The sequence below is a fragment of the Xiphias gladius genome, chromosome 8, assembly GCF_016859285.1.
Source record: "Xiphias gladius isolate SHS-SW01 ecotype Sanya breed wild chromosome 8, ASM1685928v1, whole genome shotgun sequence".
NCBI classification, from domain to species: Eukaryota; Metazoa; Chordata; class Actinopteri; order Istiophoriformes; family Xiphiidae; genus Xiphias; species Xiphias gladius.
Genome location: NC_053407.1, coordinates 19,497,972 through 19,518,646, shown reverse-complemented (window position 1 = coordinate 19,518,646; position 20,675 = coordinate 19,497,972). Strand labels below are relative to the sequence as shown.

General features: G+C 40.4%; 1 protein-coding gene across 3 annotated transcripts in view; it reads right to left on the bottom strand.

Moving 5' to 3' along the window:
- Positions 1 to 6,622: 6,622 nt before the first annotated feature.
- The window catches only part of ano3 (anoctamin 3), a 33,172-nt gene continuing 19,119 nt past the window's right edge, over positions 6,623 to 20,675 (bottom strand). For 2 of the 3 annotated variants that reach the window (XM_040133678.1, XM_040133679.1), the window contains exons 9-25: positions 19,552 to 19,607; positions 19,334 to 19,455; positions 17,824 to 17,958; positions 17,586 to 17,682; positions 16,820 to 16,880; positions 14,891 to 14,973; positions 14,563 to 14,703; positions 13,987 to 14,151; positions 13,738 to 13,774; positions 13,504 to 13,615; positions 13,134 to 13,191; positions 12,742 to 12,839; positions 12,339 to 12,493; positions 12,031 to 12,183; positions 11,073 to 11,223; positions 10,795 to 10,984; positions 6,623 to 10,193 (exon numbers count right to left, since the gene is read on the bottom strand). In XM_040133678.1, coding sequence (XP_039989612.1) covers positions 10,011 to 10,193; positions 10,795 to 10,984; positions 11,073 to 11,223; positions 12,031 to 12,183; positions 12,339 to 12,493; positions 12,742 to 12,839; positions 13,134 to 13,191; positions 13,504 to 13,615; positions 13,738 to 13,774; positions 13,987 to 14,151; positions 14,563 to 14,703; positions 14,891 to 14,973; positions 16,820 to 16,880; positions 17,586 to 17,682; positions 17,824 to 17,958; positions 19,334 to 19,455; positions 19,552 to 19,607 — 1,997 coding nt within the window. In that variant the 3' untranslated portion in view covers positions 6,623 to 10,010. Of the gene's footprint in view, positions 10,194 to 10,794; positions 10,985 to 11,072; positions 11,224 to 12,030; positions 12,184 to 12,338; positions 12,494 to 12,741; positions 12,840 to 13,133; positions 13,192 to 13,503; positions 13,616 to 13,737; positions 13,775 to 13,986; positions 14,152 to 14,562; positions 14,704 to 14,890; positions 14,974 to 16,819; positions 16,881 to 17,585; positions 17,683 to 17,823; positions 17,959 to 19,333; positions 19,608 to 20,675 lie in introns of all 3 variants that reach the window. The other variant, XM_040133677.1, reaches the window with a different exon arrangement.

Below are 20,675 nucleotides of genomic sequence, written 5' to 3'. Positions count from 1 at the left end.
AACTACATATGGAATTAAAGAAAAACCGGACCAGGAGTACACGGAAATAGGAAGAATAAGGTTCGGAAATTTAACTTTAAAGAGCAGATTTAGTGAATATTAAAAGAGTATAGTAGTCGATGCATTTCTATTGCATTGGCAGAGTGTGAGAGTTAGGGTAGAGTAGTCAGAGCTCAATCTGATGACTTCAGTCAGGTGATTACATTACTACACTGGCGGAGAGTCCCCTGGGCTATGATCTCCTCTACTGTACATCCTGTCTTGGATAATTACATCATCACTAGGTGATCTCAGATACAGTTCTCAGCATGTCAGCCTTACTCGCACCAACTGGAAACACATGGCGAGCTGTAAACACAGGACTGGAACACAGACTATTTCAAACACAATATATGAAAGACCTTATTATTTCATAAACAAAATATAGAAGAATGGAAAATAAAATGCTGTGTATGTTCCTTCCTTCACGTTCCTCCGACTCACACCAACAAGCAGATTGGAGCAGTGGGATAAAAGCAGGGTTTACTTAGTCAATAGACAGGATACATGTTGGCAAGAGGTAAGCAATCAACAGTGGCAAACAAAACTAAAACAGTTTGAGCAGGAAGGTAAAAATAAAAAAATTAGACTGGATCAAATAATCAATAAACAGAAAGGCAGATATGAGGAAACAAGGTTGGAACACTATAACTAGGAGGAAGATTGCTTTAGATACCCTCTGAGATCTGTTTAAAGCAGTGATAATTTTTTTTTGGTCATTTGGAGGCAGCGGAACAAGTGTAAACACAACACTGACAACAACTGCAGACACTGAGTAACATTACCATATATTTGAAGTTGTGTTTCTGTCCACCTGATGAATGTAAGTCCAATATTCACTCTCTTTTTTAGCTCTGGTTTTGGTCTCTACCAACTCCTGAGGGAAAATCTGGCCCAAAAAAATAATGCTCCACTGTGTTCACCAACTAGTAGCTATCTTTGTCTGTCCACTGTTGGGTATTGGACATGTAGCATACAGTAAGTTTATCTGAGCTTTTTTTTTTTTATTGCTAAAAGGCTGCCTGATGAAAGCTGGGAGACTGAACCAGAGCAGTAAAGCCAGAAAACCAAAACAATGCGCTGAAAGAAGGTAAAATGCTCCTTAAAGCAGATAGGACCTGCAGAGTCTGGTGAAAATTTACTGTGGGTTCATCACTATGAACAACCCCTTTCACATTAGAAACAGCATTTGATCCACTGTTAATATAAAAATGTCGATTACTGCAGCTTTAAAAAAGATATTTATACTTGTATGTACCATTATACACCGCCACTCTGTAAATATTATTGACCAGAAGTTTTATTACTCTGGACCTTGAACTGAAGCTAATATTCCCTCTGCTGAATCAGTTAAAACTTTGCAACTCTATGTGTGACTCAGACACACTTTGCACCTTCTACTGCATTTATTTTTAAAGTCTGGGTCATGACTCGACAGTAGTTCATTGGACATTTCAAAAGGGTCACCAAGGGATCAACAATTTAAAAAAAGTCAGTGTCGTGGCATCTGTAGTAGCACAATAGCGCAGTCATAACACTGAGCATGAAGTTGAGGATTGCACTTTAGAACAAGAGTGGGAAACACAGTAAATGCATGTGTTTTGTATTTACCCGTCTAACTTGGGGTCACCAGTGTGGAGCTTTTTAGAAAAAGGAGTTGTTTGTTTGAAAACCACTGTACTGCTGAACACACTGCTGAAGACACTGCTGAATAAACGAGACAAGCTTGAGACTTCCCGGCATGCGGGCGTTCTCTGTTTCTTCATAAGTCACACACCTGAATAAATACGGTGTCTCTCACCATAAACAGTGACAGAATAAACTGACCAGCTCACCAAGACAGAGCGGGGAACTGCAGGGCAAAGCTGTGTGAAAGCAGATGTGGCAACAGATGTAACAACAAATATAATTTAGCGGGGCTGTGAGGGATGTTCTTGTTGATCCTCTACTGTATAATGTTGTGTTTGTGTGTGTGTGTTTGTGTGAGTGTGTGTGTGTGTGTGTGTGTGTGTGTGTGGAGGCCTGAGGGGTGTAGTTTGGACAGATGCCTCTCAGATGGTGGTGATGGGTTATCTCTCAGTGCTGATCTGAGGCAGCAGGAGGGTCGAGGGCCGGCAGGCTGTGTGGGAGGCTGCAGACTGACTCACAGTGAATCTCAATGACTTCATGCTCAACACAACTAAAATAATTATTTAGATTTGATAATTCACTTTTTAGTCAGTTATCAGCAGTGAAGCTTATCCTTGATTGCAGCAAGCTCTTAAAGGAATTTAGACATTAACATGTATCCTATCAACAATCAATTAAAAAAAAACAACAACCAGAGAGCACAAACCTCTGAACAATCCCTTAGTCTTGTTATTTTACTATTTTTAATAATATAAATGTTATAAAGTCCATGTGGAATCTGTGAGTGGTATCAAAACTTACTTGCAATACACAAAGCCAGAGACAGTCATGCTAATGGTGGCCATACATTTTTTGAAAAATCAATGCCAAACCCATTAACTGTTGTGTTATGGTGACTTGAATGTATCATGTCGTAGTGCCACCTATAGGCAAAATGTCATTCAGTTTTTCAGGGTTCTGCTGAGGTGACATTATAATTGCACAAATGTATTTAAGCAATGTGTCAGTTTATGTCAAAAGAGCCTTTGGCAGCCATATCCTGGCAAGCAACATGAAAGTTGAGGTGAAAGAGGAGAAAAAAATTGTGTAAAAACACAAACAAACAAAAAATCAATCTACAGAATGAATAAATGCAAGAAAAAATCATGCAAAGTTCTTTAAATGGACACATGGTGGAGAATCTGGACTGACACCAAAAATGACAATTTTGGCAATAATCCTTATCTTTGTGTTGGCACATTAGTTATTATTGTACATGCAGAAGGGCTGTTTGTTGGAAATGTAGAAAATAGTGATTGTTAAAACTTAGGACAGTGGTTTGTTGTTTACTTCTCAGAATTCTGTCGCTCAGCCTCCTCACTCTGCTTGTCCTACTTTTTTGCGCTATGTTGTCTGCTCTCATGATGTCTTCTTCCTGTGCCTGTAAAATGTGAAACCTTTTTCCAGCCCCTGAGCAAGACATGGCATTAAGTGCTTTGTTGATTTCAAGTTCCCTGTCTCACCAGATTCCTGAACTTTTTGTAGTTTCCAGTGGATCTCGACACAATTTGCCATTTAAACTGAGGATATTGATGACCACGCAAACGAGTTAAGCATTCATTATATCACACTAAGCACTGTGGCTGTGAGAATCCTACTACAGTAACCTATCAGGACTTTGTGGTGTGTAATTTTCTCCAGCACTACCAGCACCCGAATGAGCAAAAATTTAGCTATTTACAGATTAATTTGTGCTGCAGAACACAAACCAGCAAGACACGTGTGTTAGGGTGGCCGATCAGAGGCAATATATCACCTTTACAATGTGAGGACAAGATGCTGGATGTTGGATCAGCTTGCAGGTATTTACTCTGGAGCAGCCTGCATGTAGAGGAAAAAATATTTAGGATTTACAAAGGCATGATGTACATAAATTAAGCAAATATTTAAAAAAATGTTTAATTTTCCTTCCTGTAATGTGATTTTTTGATACTACTACAACTAATAACACTAGCAACACTACAATAACAATGAGGATGATGACAATGGAAGTTTTCATAGTAGATTATGTGTAGTTTGTGTAGAATGAATCAAACTGACTCTGGCTCAGCCGGTTTGAAAGCAGGTTATGCCTTGACCCTGTGTACATGTGTCAGTTCCTTCAACTGTCCAGCTCTGCAAGGTAATTTGAGGCTTTTGCTTCTCAGTGCCAGACGCTTTACTCAGGTCAGCTCAACTGTCACTGCAGTTGCTCACACGTCACATTTGAATCTCACCTCTCTCTCACCTAACAAGGCATTTTATCAACCATGTCTGCTGTGTCTTTATTTGGTAGGCACGGATCTTAAAATAACTTGACTTACCTACATCGACAGTTAATGATTTAAGTAACAAGTATTAGATTTTTAAAATAGTATTAATTAAATGATTAAAAGCTCCTTTCTCCTGCTCTGTATAAATAAAGCTTTCCAGGTGTGCTGTAAGTTCAGATGCTTGAAACTCATTTTGGATGGACCTCAGCACTTCATAAGAGGAGCCAGTAAAAACTCGAATCCAGTGAACTGAGAAGAAATACTGAGAAGACTCCACAGCCATGTCAGTGTCTCTGTGAGGCTATACTTATGCACAGAGGTGTTTTGAACTAAATGCTAACAGCAGCATGCTAACATGCTCACAGTAACAATGCTAACATACTGATGTCTAGCAGGTATAATGTTTACCGTTTTAATTTAGCTTGTTAACATTTGCTGATTAGCAACACAAAGTGCAGCTGAGTCTGATGGGAAGTTTGTTTGGTTTGCAGGTACAAACAGAAAATACTGGACATCTTAAAGTTTTCACCCGAGTTTGGTGGTAGATGGAAAGTCGGGACATAACCCAAATTATTACAAATCATTCTGAGGGAAACGTGAATATCTACAAAATTTAATAACACTCCATCCACTAGTTGTCAAGACATTTCACCAATGTCAACCTCATGGTGGCGAAGAGGAAAAGCGGATCAACAAAGTCAGTAGGATTCAACCACTGGGGAACATGAATATCTGTACAAAATGTCATGAAAGTCAGTCTAATAGCTGCTGCGATATTTCAGTGTGGACCAAGGCAGTCGACCGACCAACAGACTGCCATAGCTAACCCTACAGCCACGCCCCTAGCATGGCTAAAAAATAACTACCCAAATGAAATCAGTGGAAAGTGTTTTTCATGAAACCGATTTTGTCATGTATATTTGCGCAAAAAGTTATTTTACATAGCAGATCCCATTGATTACACCTTAGGGAACAGTTAAGATCTTGCTCTACAATGCTGGAAACAGTTTCCTGCAGCCAGCTATCTGTGGGCTTTGATGATTTGTGGATGCAGTGTTGTGACTCCTCTGTCCCCTGCTGATCGTCCTTGGCTACGTTTTGTCTTTACATCTCAGTACTGCTGGATTTATGGCCACAGTCTCAGTGGCCCCACTGATTACCTTCCTAACTTGTACTGTAAATCTGTGCTGTATGAATAACATCAGTGTTCGTAGAGAACAAGAACTAATGTCTGCAGACTGCATGAGAGGGAGAGTGGTTAAAATCATTGATACATGAGGCTGGGTTGGAATTATGTCTGCTTTGGAAAACTGCTCTGCACAAGATGGGAAAAATGCTGCTTCTGTTTTATTGGTAGACAGACCCACAGGTTTTACTTTCCTGGCCTGTCCAAAACATCCAACTGGTGCAGCTATGGGCGGAGGAGCTAGAGAATACATTTCTTTCTGAACCAGAACAGTTTTCTTTTTGTAGGGTGCACATATGTGAAAAAGCTGCTTCCCACCCTTTTTCATTAGACACCGGTTCCTGACATTAACAGTTGTTTTTAATATGCTAATTTATCAGTCAGGTTATACGTGTTTTGTGCTCCACAAGGTTACGATCTGTTACAAGTGTGTTCTTTGTGCGTGTCGCTTGGTAAGATCATCTGCCTAATCAGTGGTAATAAAACAAGTTGCATATCGTTACCTCCTGACCAGTGACTGATTGTGTGAGGATTGTGAGAGGTTGGTAGGTTCTGCAGTTCTGTCTTGTGGTCCCTTACAGAAAAGCAGTGTCTAGCTGCGGGTCCTTGTCGTGTTTTCATGGGTTGTTAGCAGTTTCACCAAAGAATGATTTCCCCCCTAAATTCCTCATAAAGAGGAAAAATGATCCAATATGTCCCAAAAAGAGAAGTTATATGCAGTATAATGTGTACTCTGCTTTTAATGGCTGATAATAGTGGAGGATTTTGAATGCAGGGCTTTTACTTGTGATGAACTATTTTAATACTGTGTCACTGCCATTTTTACTTGAGTAAAGGATCTAAATATTTCCTCCACCTCTGTGAGACGAGTGTTGAGAATGTGAAACCACAGGCTTTTTAGGCCAGTATGTAATGTCTTTTGGTCAAAGAGGTGAAAGGAAATATCTCGCTGTGGGTTTCCAACCGTAAGTCAGAGCATACGAAATAATAGAAGTATTAGGCATCTGTCATTAAAGCTCAAAACAAACCAGATCTTTGCGCGTTTCTCCTGGAGTGTTTAGATTACGCTGTGAAAAATGAAGGCTAGTGTTAACTGACGTGACACAAATGTAAAAGCAGTGAGAAGTGAAGGCTGAGAAGCAGCGGCAGTAAACAGTCACAACGCAGTGGGAAAAATCCTACAAAACTCAAATAGTGGGTTTTTTCATAGAAACACAATCTTGTTAACAATATGTTATATGAAGACTATCTGGCAAGAAGATTAGTGGTTTGTGATAATAGCTGAGGGGGGAAAAAAAGAAAACATTTTCTGCACTCTGCTTTTCTCTGGTTTGTTCCATAAGCAGATTTAGTCAAACTTGGAATGTCATGAAGATGATATCAGCTACGCCCAGAGGCTGCCTGTCTGCCATTTTAAGTCATAAGAGAAATGAAGAGACCAGATTTGATTTAAAAGATACAATTCATGATTTATTACAGAAAAGAGTGATATCCAAATTATTCTATATTATTTTTATACATTTCAATATGTTTTTACATGTAAACAGGAACAAAGTCAACAATATTATTGATACACGTCATGTCACGACTGACACCATCTATTATACAGTTAAATCTATGGTCTAACTTCACTGTGCTTCCTCGTCAAGCACATCACTTGCTTGAGCACAATCCTATTAGGAGGCATAGCATAGAACACAAAGATTAATCCCCTCTAGACTGCTATGTTTTAAGAGATGTGCAAGGTCATGCCGTTATTACTTATTATACAATACCCATAATGTGCTATTGCCAACAGTAGAAGACATGAGAAACACCTTTCCACCACTGTGCAGCATTTTTATTAGTGAGTAGGTGAAACAATGCTCTCGGAGAGGAGAAGACAACAGGAAAGAGATCCATCCGGAAATGATTAGTAGCTGGGCAAGTCAAGGTCATGTAATTATTCATAAAAATGACCCCTATCCCCATTAGGTTAAACACGTCAGCTGTTTGAGGGTAAACCTAATTCTAATTCCCAGTTGAGTGTTCAAACAAAACAAGTATGAGATTTTTTTTAATCAGACTCCTTGAAATTCAGTCCAGGACAGATTATACTAATCAGTCTTGAGTCTAAGCTATTATTTAGAAAATATTCTTATAGTTTAAAATTCTGCCACATCAAGAAACATATGTCTTTTCCCGGCCTCCAAAAACGATCAACACTGAAAAAGGGAGGTGATATGTTTAAGACGCCGTTAACAACTTTACAGAAGTTAGCACTGCTCATAGCAGGTGTTAGGTCATGCATACTCTACAGTACAAATGCACCTGTACATTTACATCTGCATCTGCTCAAAAGAAAAGTAGCGCTCAAGGATAACAACATGCATAGATTTTCAATGTTCACATAGCAGGGAAGATATTCTGAAAACCTGGACTAGTTTCCTAATATTGGAATAAGATTTAAAAACAAATATCTCATTCTTGTGAGAGAAGTCATTATGAATCACTGGACTGAATATTATGACCTGAATGCAACATTATTTTTTAGCCAAGAACCTGCATCAGAAGTCTCCATAATAAACTGTATGATTGTATTCCATGATTCCCATGATCTGCTCTAATATACATACTGGGATTATGCAAACGGAAAATCAAACATGCTTTAATCGTGAGAGTGCCTTATAGTCATGCAACGCACTGCAGTGCAAAAATATATATCTTAAAAAGCAGGAAACCTTTGATTGGATCTTAGAAAATATGAAAAAAAGTTAATCATCTGCGAACATTCAGAGGACACCTGAGAGATGTGGATGTTACTTTGTCTAACTGAGGGTGAAAACAGGTGAACTCGGAATGGTAACACAAAATAAATAGTATAAAAACATTACGTACATCATAAAATGTATATACAAAGAACAGCAAAATAAATAAATGAACAAATCCAATTAATGTACAATTCTTGCAAAATGAGTGATAAGTTTCTCTGTGTTGTGCGACGCATTCAGGGTAGTGATATTCTTCACCTTCAGATGTAACGTTGGTGTAACCTTCACTTTGACTGTGCACAATGTGCACATTACTCTGAATCTTTACCATCATATGATCATATTTAGCATCATATTTACCACCACATGATCAGCATGACTGGTACTGGGTCAGTGTTTGGGCCTCTGTTATACTTTTCATCACTAGCAAGTACAGCTCCCTCATTAACACTTTACTGTACATCCTCCACAACTTTCCGTCTCAACATGGATGAAGCAGGAAATGATTATGACTCTGACTCAGCCTCACGGATGGATGTGTCACTCGTGCTGCCTGTTTTCCTGAGTTCTTGTTGGGCAAAAATATGCTGCTCTGATCCTTGACATCAGAACCCACCACAATAAAAGGCAATGTCATGACTCTGCATTTAACAAATCCTACTCTTTGATTAAAGGTCAAAAATCAGCTGAAACCGCATCTGACCCTGTGTTTAATAAAAGACTAGAAGTGAAGTATGTTAGTGTACTTTGTGAGTTAGGAACAGTGGATGGATGTTCTTTGCAAATTGAGCATCCAAGCCACAGGTATGCCTAAGTGATCCAAGTTTCAACCACGCTTCAGGGTTTCCAATAGCAAATGAAAAACAGGCTGCGAGCGCAGAACGGAAGAGCAGATTTGCAGCTCCTGCATGCGAGTGTATACATTGTTCACGATGGGAGTCGCATTTCAACTTATAGCGCTGATGTGTTTCAGACCCATTAGCTGAGATCCGAGTACTGTGGTGTGTCTCACATCCAAAACAAACCCTTACAGCAGAGTTCAGAGAGTTTATAGCAGACCAGACAACAGAACAAGAAGAGAGAATATTTCTTGCACTTGAAAAGCACGTGCAGCACAAACAGGCACACGTGATGTTGGTGACACAATTGTGGTGCGCACAACTGTAGGCACAATCAAATCGCTCTAAGTTCACATTTCCTAAACTCAAGACAGTCAAGCTCGGCAGTTCACAGACAGAGATTACCACACAGCTCACACTGAGTACAGACACATGTGAACCAGGCATCAAGACTTTATCAAAAGGTACAAAACAATATTACCATGCATTTTATATGACTTCATAGAGAATTCGTTTTCCGATGTACGCAATGGATGTTAGCATCCTCAACGATGAGTGCTGCTGTTTTTGTGTCTGTTATTTTTTTCTTGGCAGTTTATGAAATGCTAGCAAATATTAATCAGCATGCTTCAAGGGCAATATACAGTCACTTTGCAAGAACATTGTCCGTTTTATTTGGAAGCCACATCACCAGAATCAATTTTGCAATAAGAAAACGCTAAGTGCTGCAGTAGCTCTGTCGCATAGCCGGTAGAAGAGTGGCTCTGCTGACGCTCATGGGATAAATACACGACCATGCTGTGGGCTGCACCAGACTGCACGGCCAAAGGGATGTGCTAGCTGCCACACGGACAGAGTGAAGGATGGATGCCAAAAGTGAACAATGGTGATCTGCAGCCCTTGATCTGCATAGTAAACATTGCAATTGCACAGGTTTCCCCAGTGAAGCCATGACACAGCACAGACCCAAGGGCCACCTGCTGGATGAAGCCAGGTGAGGGATCGGGGCAGGGCAGTAAGGGTCAGAGGCAGAAACCAAGAGCAGCACCAACACTGGTCGTGGAACAGATGGCGAGGGAGGGGTCGGGGTCGGCGCTTGGGTTGAAGCCAAACAGGCTGGGGGAGGATCTGGTCACTGAAGAAGGTGTCTTTGGTGTACAGAATCAGCCGAGTGAAGCTAGACTCTCAAAGCTAAAATACATAAACAAGCAGGCAGGGGAGGTTGTGCCTGTGAGTTGAGGGCTGTGCTGCGTGTAGTGGAGACGTGGGGGTAAGGCTAAGGCCACTCGTGGTGATAACGCCGTCCGTTCTTCTTTCTCTCCTTCTGCAGGTGCTCCAGTTCCGCTTCGTACATCATCTCCTGCATCAGGTACTTTTCCCTCCTCATGCGATCGCAGAGATCCTTCGGCATATCCGGAATGAGGTACGCTATGAAGGACTTGATCCCAAACACCAGGTGCTGAGGGAAGCATCAATCATTTACGAGTTACCTTCCACAGAACTCTAGTTTAGTTGCTAGTATTTGCATTATTATTATTATTATTATTATTATTATTATTACTACTACTATTATTATTATTATTATTTTGATTTATTTATTTTTTAATTAATCGAGCATGTCAATGTAAACACTGTGTGGACCAAAATAAAGAATTTTAGATGCCCTATAATGTCTTATAGGTGTATATTATGCCATTTTTCTTCTACAGAAATCAATGCACAGGGCAACATTGTCAGAGGACAATCTTGTCACCTTTTTAAGAAAAGAAGAAACATAGTGCCTTTTTTTAGCTGGACCATCATGTAATTTAGGTTTTATTCTGTGGCTTGAGTGAAATTTCTACTGTAACAGCAAGATTCAATTAAAGCATGAAAATCACATAAACTGGACATGTGAGGTTTTCATTTAACATAAGTAGCACTTAAATTAATAGAATTTAAAAAAAAAAAAAAAAGAATCTACAAAAAAGTCTGCAGTTGAGAAAACAGAAAGGGATTTAGTTTTAGCTACTTGCCTTGATGGTAAACAGGCAAAAAAGAAACAGGGAGTGCTGACAGACCTCAAAGACGATGATGAAGGCCAGCCTGGCAGCCAAGACGTGCCAGAATTGCAGAGTGAATTCATACGGCACCGAGCTCCAGGGCGGTGCCCTGTAGTCTCTGTACCTGCAGTATCTGGGCTGGCTGCTGTTCTTCAGCTCACCCATGTCAAACACAGAGAGGCTGCTGTTCATGTAGCCTCGCAAACACCTGAGAGCGAAAGGAGAAGCTATCAGACCATAACAGAAAGCACTCTGCTGCATAGATTCACTGCTTACGCATTATTTTGAACGCCTACTCATCCTGATGGTGGTGTCCCTTGTCCATACATGGGCCATATTTGAAGGCGTAAACAAAGCGGGGGATGTAGTCTGAGGTGATGGCAATGACGAAGGCGTTGGTGATGACTGCCAGCACGCCAATACCTTCGAGAATCCCATGCCAGATACCTGACAGCCAAGACAGAAGAGAGTAAATACTTTCCAATAGTGTTTCCAGGATAAAGAAAGACAGTAATGAAAATGACTGCTCTATATTGTGTTACAGTGAATCAGGCGAGAGATCATAAATTACAACTGAAAATTAAAATTCTATCATTTTCACACATTAGTCCTGTGATTTAGCTTTCTTGATGTGCTCCCTCTCCATCGTGCTTCATTTACTTCTCTTCAGTTAATAATATACAAGAATGCGAGATTCAACAGCCTCCAGAGATGGTTCAACGACATACCTGCTGTCTATATACATGTACAGCTATGTAAACAAATAGTTTCTGAACTTTGTTACAAGTCTAAGTCTTATTAAGTCTATTACGGCTACTGTCAGTGGAGGAAAATCTTGTCTCTGGCTTTTCTGCATTAGATCGGTCCTCGTATGATTGGTAAATGTCAGCTCAAACCTCCAAAAGGGCTTTGCTCTTTGATTCTAGGCGACTGCCACATAATGTCTTCATTAAAGCTGAGGAATTTCTAAATCTTTCAGGGTGGATTCCTCCTTTAATTACAGGGCAACATGCCACATGAAGCATTTGGTCTAATATTATAAGGCAGTTGGAGGGTGGTGTTTGTAATCATATTGGGTGGGGGAGTGCAGACACAGGGTATGGAAACTTAGCTATCTCCTTAGAATGGAAAATAATTGGTTCCCATGGAGTTTTACTGTTGGAAAAAGTGGCTCAGATCCAAATATAAAACAGACTCTCTATGGGAGAGACACTGAGGAGGTGAAGTGTGAGGGCGGTCAGAAATCACACTGACCGATGTCAGTGGCCCGGGCAGGCATGGGTCTCCTCCACTGAGTGACAAACTTGTAAGCGTCAAGTCGAATCTCAATGATGTTGTTGAGCAGAGCCAGAAGAGGAGCCAGTGGGAATGCCGCTACAAAGATGGTAGTGAAGCCAAACTGGAGAACTGCAGAGGAAAGAACCGTTTGGATGAACTTCAGAGGAAGTCTGTTTCAACACTGGCAAAAAACAATGTTAAAGCTTGAGTACCAGCATCAATTGACATGGATTCCACCTTAGTGTTAGTTATCTATAACACTTAAAAGGACTGTAATGTTTTACCCATTTCAAGGTATTCATCCACCAGTCCATGGGCGTTCATCGGCTGCAGATTCCAGTCTTTGTCCCACTGTGGAAGCTGGGCTTTATTCTCTACGTTCTGCCCTCCTCCACCTCCTTTCTTTATCTTCCTGCGAGACCACCAGTTCTGCAGCAGACTGAAAACGTGGCAAGTAGCTAACTGTCAACTCAAAGCAATTATTTCTGACAAGAGGATTTGATGTGTTTCTGTGGGAGAGAAGCCTTTTTCATGTGCTAATGAGCTAAAGGGCAAAAAAACTACAGAGAAATTACAAATGGTATGTAAAATGCCAATCACTTGAATCTACAGCATTGAGGATTAAATATGGCACTTCTAATAGTTAACAGAGAAAGAAGCACATGACTATAATAACATATTACTCACGGATAACCGAGCTCCATGAAGTTGTTCCAGATTTGTTTGAAGAACATGATGACTCCCATTTGCAGGCACAGATCAATCAAACAGCCGCTCGGGTGACACTGAGGAAAATACATTCAAATAAAAAACTGTGACATCCAATTTTCATGCCCGACAATTCAAAGCCATGAGTGAATACTGGGACACACTTCATCCCATTCTGTTTTTTGATCATTTGAATTGAAAATCCCAGTAATTATGTGGGAGATTAATGGTTCACATAGTAATATGCAGATGGATCATTAGTGAGATGAATTACTTGAAAATTCTAAAAATATCCAAAAACACGAGGCAATAAACAGCCCAGTCGTTGCTGAAATAATCACCCACTTATGGTGATGCCTAATTGCACTCACCTCCTCCAATCTCCATCGATTAAAGAGTTTATTGTATTTTCCAGGCCTGCCAGCAAACCTGAACAGATTGAGATTGAGATTGAGCACATTCTTTGAAGAATTTCATTAGAGAAAAAGTCAGAACAGAAAAAAAGGCACTTGAAGTTGCTCTTTATGTCAAACAAACCACAGCTTAGTCACATTTCTAAGTAGGACAGTATTTTGTAAATGCTGAAACGAAGTCCAAAAACAACTATATAGTGAGGAGGCAAAAGGGAGGGAGTCTTGGCAGATATCATGATATGGGAGTTTGAAACAAAACATCTTTGCACACTCACTCATTAAATTCCCTGTAAACAGAAACTGTAGAGTGTCATGGCAGCCGGCCTACCTTCCAAGAAAGAAAGCGATGTAAAATGTGGAGCTGTTCAAATTTACAAACTGGAACAGGAACATCTTCAGAGCAAAGCTGTTCTCCCACTCAGACTCTGTCCGTGGGTGCTCTACAGCGGGGAGAAACAGGGGTTGTGGGGTGGATGGTGGAGAAAAATAAATGCTGGCCAACCATCTGGGAATTGAGAAATAATGAAAGTTAAAATGCTTGCAGCATGTGGACAACACTCACCTAAATTAGTCAGCAGATAGGCCACCTTTTCGTACACCTGACAAGATGATAGTAGTCATAAGCATCAACAGGAAAAGGGTTGAGGAGGGTAACAATCATGAGAAAATGAGGCAAACAGGAATCTCAGCAAAAAAAAGGTCTTTCTGGATGTGGATGTGACAGTTCCTGGAGTTCTACAGAAATGTTTCATGAAACATTTGTTGAGCAGAATACGTAAACGTGCCAAATGACGCTTGTCCAGACACCCACCACGTTGAGAGACATGATGATCATAAAGTTGATGCAGACACCAGTGCCAGAGGTGGCAAACTGCCAGTTCTTCTTCACAAACTTCCAGTTGAAAGAGGCAAACTTCTCCATCACAATGAGACGAAAAACCACCACAGCAAACACGGCTGTCAGAACGAGGGAAATCTGAGCGGAGATGACGGAGAGAAGGAAGCCGAGAAGAGGGGATGATGAATGATCTTAAAAATTGTGATAAGCACTCTACTTATTCTACGGAACAGATTTAATTTGGGATGAAGATGTTTAATCTCATTTTATAACGATGAACTGGGCAGCAATGAAAGGAAAACCTGTTGATTAAGAAACAATTAACTATTCAGATGAACAAAAACGTAATCAGTAAACAACAGAAATTAGGCCATCAGAACGGCGAAATCCACCATTTCCTCTAAGTACATTCTTTGTCCAGCAGGGGGAGATGTCATGCCGCTACTGGAGCGCATCATACTGTTCCAAAGGTGGCGCACAAAATAACGGTGAGCTCATTTTGAGCCTGAATCCCAAAAGGACAGATTATTCGAAGATCAAAGGGTTTACCATGAAGAATATTCCGGACACAGACACCATGAGCCGGCTGAGTTTGTCTGAGAAGGGCTGGAAAGGCTCAGGCTTGCCAGAGATGGGGTTGACTCTCTCCACCCTGGAGTATTTGGCTTCAAACTGAGGCCTCAGCTCCTCCTGATTAACAACATATATTCCAGCATGAACTATTGAACTGTAGCTGTATCTGACTGATGCAGCAGTAACTCTTCTTTTTATATCATGTAAGCAGTGTCAAATTCAGAAGATGTACTACATGAACTCAGGCTAAAACTGTGAGGTAATCAAATTTTATTTCGTCTATTTGAGGATATTGCTGACATACCTCTTCCTCCTCCCAATCAATGAGATCCCAGTCATAAGTCAGTTCTGCCCTCCTCCTTTTCCAGAACTCCAGGAATACTGTGGCTGCAGAGGGGATAAGGAATCAATTGCATTATTGGCTAACTTTGATACGCAACACACAGTATGATTGATAAAAATGTGGGCCATTCACTGTGGAGACAATGCAGAACCAAACGCCAGATATCCCGGGTGAAACACAGGCTTGCGGTGACGTGCATGGCCCATTATGGAAACTGATTAGAGTCATCAGTGCACATACTGCTTCGTTTTGTGTTGAAGTTAAGGAAAAGTGGCAACAGCAAATGGGATTTACTGGTATAATGTTTCACCCCTAAATCGTGTCTTTGTCAGGCGAGATCCATTTTTTTCTTGAAAGACTTGAGAAGTAAAGCTTCTGTGGGCAGATTTCAGGCTGAAGGCTTTGTTTCCTTTGCATCAGACTATTATGACTTGAGCTGCACACAACAGCAGATATGATGTTCAAAATCCTATTCTGTCAAGACTTTTTCATGTATTCTGGTTAATTACAGATAAATACACTAGACAACAAGGCTTTTATAAAGGCTGCATGGCACGCACACACTTCAGAGTCAACAATTATTTGGCTCAGTATATGTGGAAGAATTTGCATTAGTGCAAAAACAGTGACAAATGGACCTTGTACACAGTGGAAAAGGACAGTGCAATCATGTAAGATTATGATGAACAGCACACTGTTACACTGTACTACTGATTCAGCTCATTGTCAGTTTTCATTAGACATTCATAACATACAGATGTGGTTCTGTAGCAGAGGGATGGACTTGAAATCTGACATGAGGATTTGATCGGTGCTGTGCAGGCTCAACACAGCTCTTGTTTGACATTTTTTTTTACCTATTTTCTGCCATTTTAGGAACCGAAAGATTGATCAAGAAAGTAACCATTACTTGCAGCCCCACATGTGTTTTTTGTTATAAGTTTAAAGAAAAACAAAAATGATTACGGTGATAAAGATAAATGTGGGACAGACAAAGGAATCGTGGCCTTAAAAAGCGCCAGAATGTAAAAGTTTAATATAGCTTGACCCAAATTTATTTAAAGAAAGAGAAACGCAGCCTTTTCTAATGCCTACATTTGGTCCCCTGGGCTAACCAATTTTTCACCTCTATCTTGCAAAGACACACACACACACACACACACACACACACTCACACACTCAACCTAGAGTGCAGTCACTCAGTGGCGCAGTACTGCTACTTTGGTCCACATTGCCAAAAGCCTTTATGCAGGATTCAGAGCTACAGACCTCAGTCAGCGAGGCTGGCCCGTCCTCCCTCGGCTCTCCAGCTCTCCTTGGCCTTCATTTAGCCCAAACACAGAACACAATGTGCCAGGTGTTCCCTCTGGGCACAGTTGATTATTTACAGTGATGGCATATACGTGGATCTGGGCCAGACGCTGCACAGTAACGCTCACACTCTGCATTGCAAAGATATTATAGCTGTGGGTACCATTGTCGCAATATATGGCTATCATGGTACAATTCTTCAACCCTGACAATGATAACACCTCCCTCTGGAGAACTGTTTAATTATCTGACTCATTACATCAGGACAGCAGTGGAAGTGTAAGCGCAGACCCTCAGTCAGAGAAACCAGACCATGATTTATTGGCCTACAAATGTATTGCGGAGTGAAGATCTGCTGTATTTGCACTGCAGAGTGTTGATATATTGAATTCTCAGTGAAAAGCTTAATGTGTTTGGAGGAGTTGAGTGGAGAATAGAAGCATGAGAACTGACACGGTACTGTATAAATAGATTTGAATTCCAGAAGGGTTTGTATCAAGCAGAGAGCAGAGTTGACGCAATACAACAAGGGTTCTCAAAATCAGGAAAAATGGCCCAACAAAAACAGCCTCCACTTACCCCAGATAGCCATGAAGATAGCGAAGAACACAGTGCCGCCATTGTCAAACAGATGGGTCACCTACAAACAGAAGCACATGAAGGGTTGCTCTGAAAAGAGGAGGAGTGCTTCCTGAAATAGGGGGACTTAGAAAACAAAAACAAAAAAATATGACTGATATATTTTCAGTTTCAACAGCTTTGTGACAATTTACTTCAAAGGTTTCCCCCTCCTTGAGTTTGGGGCCTCACATGGGAAATTTCTTCAAGGAATAGTTGACATTTTGGGAAACATGATTATTTGCTTGCTTTACGAGAGTTAGATGAGAAGATTGATACCACTGTCATGTGTGTCTGTTAAATAGGAAGCAACACACAGCAACCTGGCTCTGTCTACTACTGATTAACGCAGCATATCTCCTTAATCTAATCTAATCTGTTAAAAACAACAAAAGCCTAAAAATGACGTGTTGTGGTTTTGCCTTTGGACAGAGCTAGCAGGCTGCTGGTTGTAGGTTCTATTTAACAGACAGATTATGAGAGTGTTTTGGCAAAAAAATGTACAGTATTTCCAAAAATGTCTAACCAAACCCTTAAAATATTGATTTTTGTTTATCTATCTTCAACAAAAAACTGAATTAAATCATGACATACTTAAATTCAAATGACAACTTGACAACTGTAGTTTACAGTGTCATGAGAACCTAAAAACGTTGTAACAAGCTAGAAGAGGTTGAGAAACTGTAACATACTGAACTACTGTGATGAATATCAGAACTGCACTGACCTTGGCGTAGACACAACTGTCACTAAGCGTCCACGGGTCACAGGTCTCCTCACACATAGGACACATGATGGTCGTGTTGGCTTCACAAATCTCTTTACTGGTGAGACAATGAAGCAAGTCTCAGGAAAAAGACAGCAAATCAACACTACACGTTTTAAATTATGATTTACATCAATGGACTCTATGGCAACAGAGTATGTGCAATATCTTAAATGGTATGCTGGCTGAGTGAACTGACCTGACTTGGCTCGAGTCCATAGTGAAGAGACCATAGAGGAAGACTAAAACACCAACCAGGGCGGCAGGGATCAACATGCCGGTGTACCAGCCCAACCATGCAAAGTAAAGGCCGATTTTCTCACCAAAGTAACGCCTGTGAGAGGGACAGGTCAAAATTCACCAATAAAGTTGTGTCAACAAATCTTCCCTAAGTATGTTTACATGTACACTATTTTTTCATCAATGGTTTCTGGGTTCAGGATGAGGCCTTATACGCAGAAGGTTTCTATGGATTAAACCTTTTATCATGGTATATGCCATTTTATATAACGATGTTGTCATATACTGTGATATAGTAAATTTCCAAAAAACTCAACTGAGTAACCATTTACAGATAAAATAGCCGGATAGGAATTTCTGTTTTTCTCTAATCCAGTGAATTAAATACCTGAAAATATAACTTTAGGTCATCAGAACGATACAGAAACTTACAGTATGTACTAATATAAATCTAATATTGCCATGAAGCAGTTCTGCTCGCTGATTTGCAACATGATCCACAAACCAGTTGGGGATAGCTAACTCGATACAATCGGTGCGAGAAAATCTCTTGATGGTTGCCAAACTTCTGCTCTCTCTTGTTATACGATGTCATACACCACAACCCTAAAAGAATATAATGATTACATGCTCAAACACATACATGACCTGAAGCTGGAATATTCCAAAATTATGTTGAACAGTTCACCATTTTGGAAAACAGGCTTGTTTGCTTTCTTTGTCGATAGTTAAATGAGGCAATTGATACCACTGCCATTCCTGTGCTTTAAGATTGGAGTTTTAGCCGGGAAGAAATTAGCTTAGCTCAGCATGAAAACTGGAAGCACGGGGAAACGATTTGTCCAAAGTTAAAACCAATATCCCCACTAGCACCTCTAAAACCCACTAATTTACACGTTTTATCTCATTTGTTTCATCCTTACAAAATAAGAAGTTTAAAAATTACTTCTGTAGCGTCACTGCCTCCCCCTGCTTCCAGTATTTATGCTAAGCCAAGCTCACATCGTGTCCTAGATCCAGCTCTGTACCTAACACACACGAGAGTAGCAGTGATCTTCTTATCTAACTCTTGGCAAAAAGTTGAATATATTTCCCAAAATGTCAAACTGTTCCTTGTCACTTCACTCCTTCAATTGGTTGACTTATATTAAGATAGAAAAGACTAAAGACTAAAGTGGGCTCACCCTCAACTGTTAAAGCAACTCCATCAGTTAGGAAATATCAGACATGCTGGGATTTCGGAGAGTGATAAACAAGCCTGTTCATCAGAAACTGGGATAACTTAATAATCATGCAGTGTATGCATCAAGATCAACTACTGGGTTACTTTTGTTCTATTTAAACAGCCCATCCTTAATATGATCAAACAAAGGACTAGGGTGCATCACCAGGACACTAGAGCACTAGAGCTCAGGTAAATGTCCAAAAATAGCTCATGATGCTGTGTCATCTCCTCCAAAGCTGATTACCTGATGAGGTCCAGAGGCTGGTATTTGTACCAGATGCCCCAGCGGGCCCAGCGCTCATACAGAAGATGCCTGTGGTTCTGGGCACCGTGTGTCTTGATAGGATGTCTGCTCTTGTAACCACCCTGATGACATATGGAGTAAGAAGATCCACATGACAGAAGGCATTTTATAGTTTGACGATTTGTGAATCTCTTCAGCCAAAATAAAAGTTGTCTTACCTCATGAGGAGGAAATGCAGCCTCGTAAGTGTTGTTGCCCAACAACCGGTTGATACCTACATAAATAATAACGCTTGTCATGTCAAAGGATGCACAGACAACAGCTAGAACAGCACAAGGACACAACATTAAAAATTTTAGTACCAGACATAACTGAGAGGGGTCCTGTGAGAGATTCATTTAAACCCACTCGTTCACAGTCATAACAATTTACTCCATTATGTAACTGACAAGCTGCATTAGACAAGCACATTAGAGGCTTAAAACATTCAGGTCAGAATTTCAAATAGCTGCACTTAAAAACAACCTTTTTCATTTCTCCTGAACCATAATTACTTGCTGTCCATGCCATCATTGACGCAGGTTGTAAAATATTGTCTCAGTCATAGTAAACTAACTCAACTGCGTCTAACATGGCTGCGGGTACTGTACTGTATGAAGCAATGATGAATGAAACATCAATTTCACAGGACAATAGTGCATTCATTTGCATTGTCATTGCCTGACTGAAACCGTAGATAGTGAGAGCAGGAGCAGGAAGGGGTGGATTTGAAAAGGATTTTCCACTCTTGTGGTAGAGCTGATCTTGTTTTTTGGAAAGGAGCGCGGTCAACAGTATTAAAATATTAAATGTGAAATCTATTTATAGCCCTTCAAGGCCAAACTTTAATCGGCAAAACATGTCGGCAGTGTATAGACAAGATAGTAGAGCGGGAGTCGACGGACAGTTTAGCAACTGCGGATACCAAAAAAACAACAGCCAGAAAGAGAGGAGGGATCAGCCACAAGTGGGACGATATCAACAGCTCAGCAGCTGCCCATATTTTAATCATCCCACAGCAAATCAAACAAACAAGGCAAAATTCCCCCCACTATCCCTCTCTGGTAGTCAGATTAGCAGGAAAATCTTAAAGGTCTGATGCCCATGGTGGTTTTAGTAGAGACAACATAATCACAGGCTAACATGTAGACTAAAATTACCGCCTTGTGCTTTTACTCCTCCACCAACCAGTCAAGTTGCAGTTTATATCAATGTCTGTCCAGACCCATATAATATATGTGGTGAAGACTTTGAAGGAATTTAATAAAAATGTATAAAGTGTATTTTTTGATTTGTGAAATAG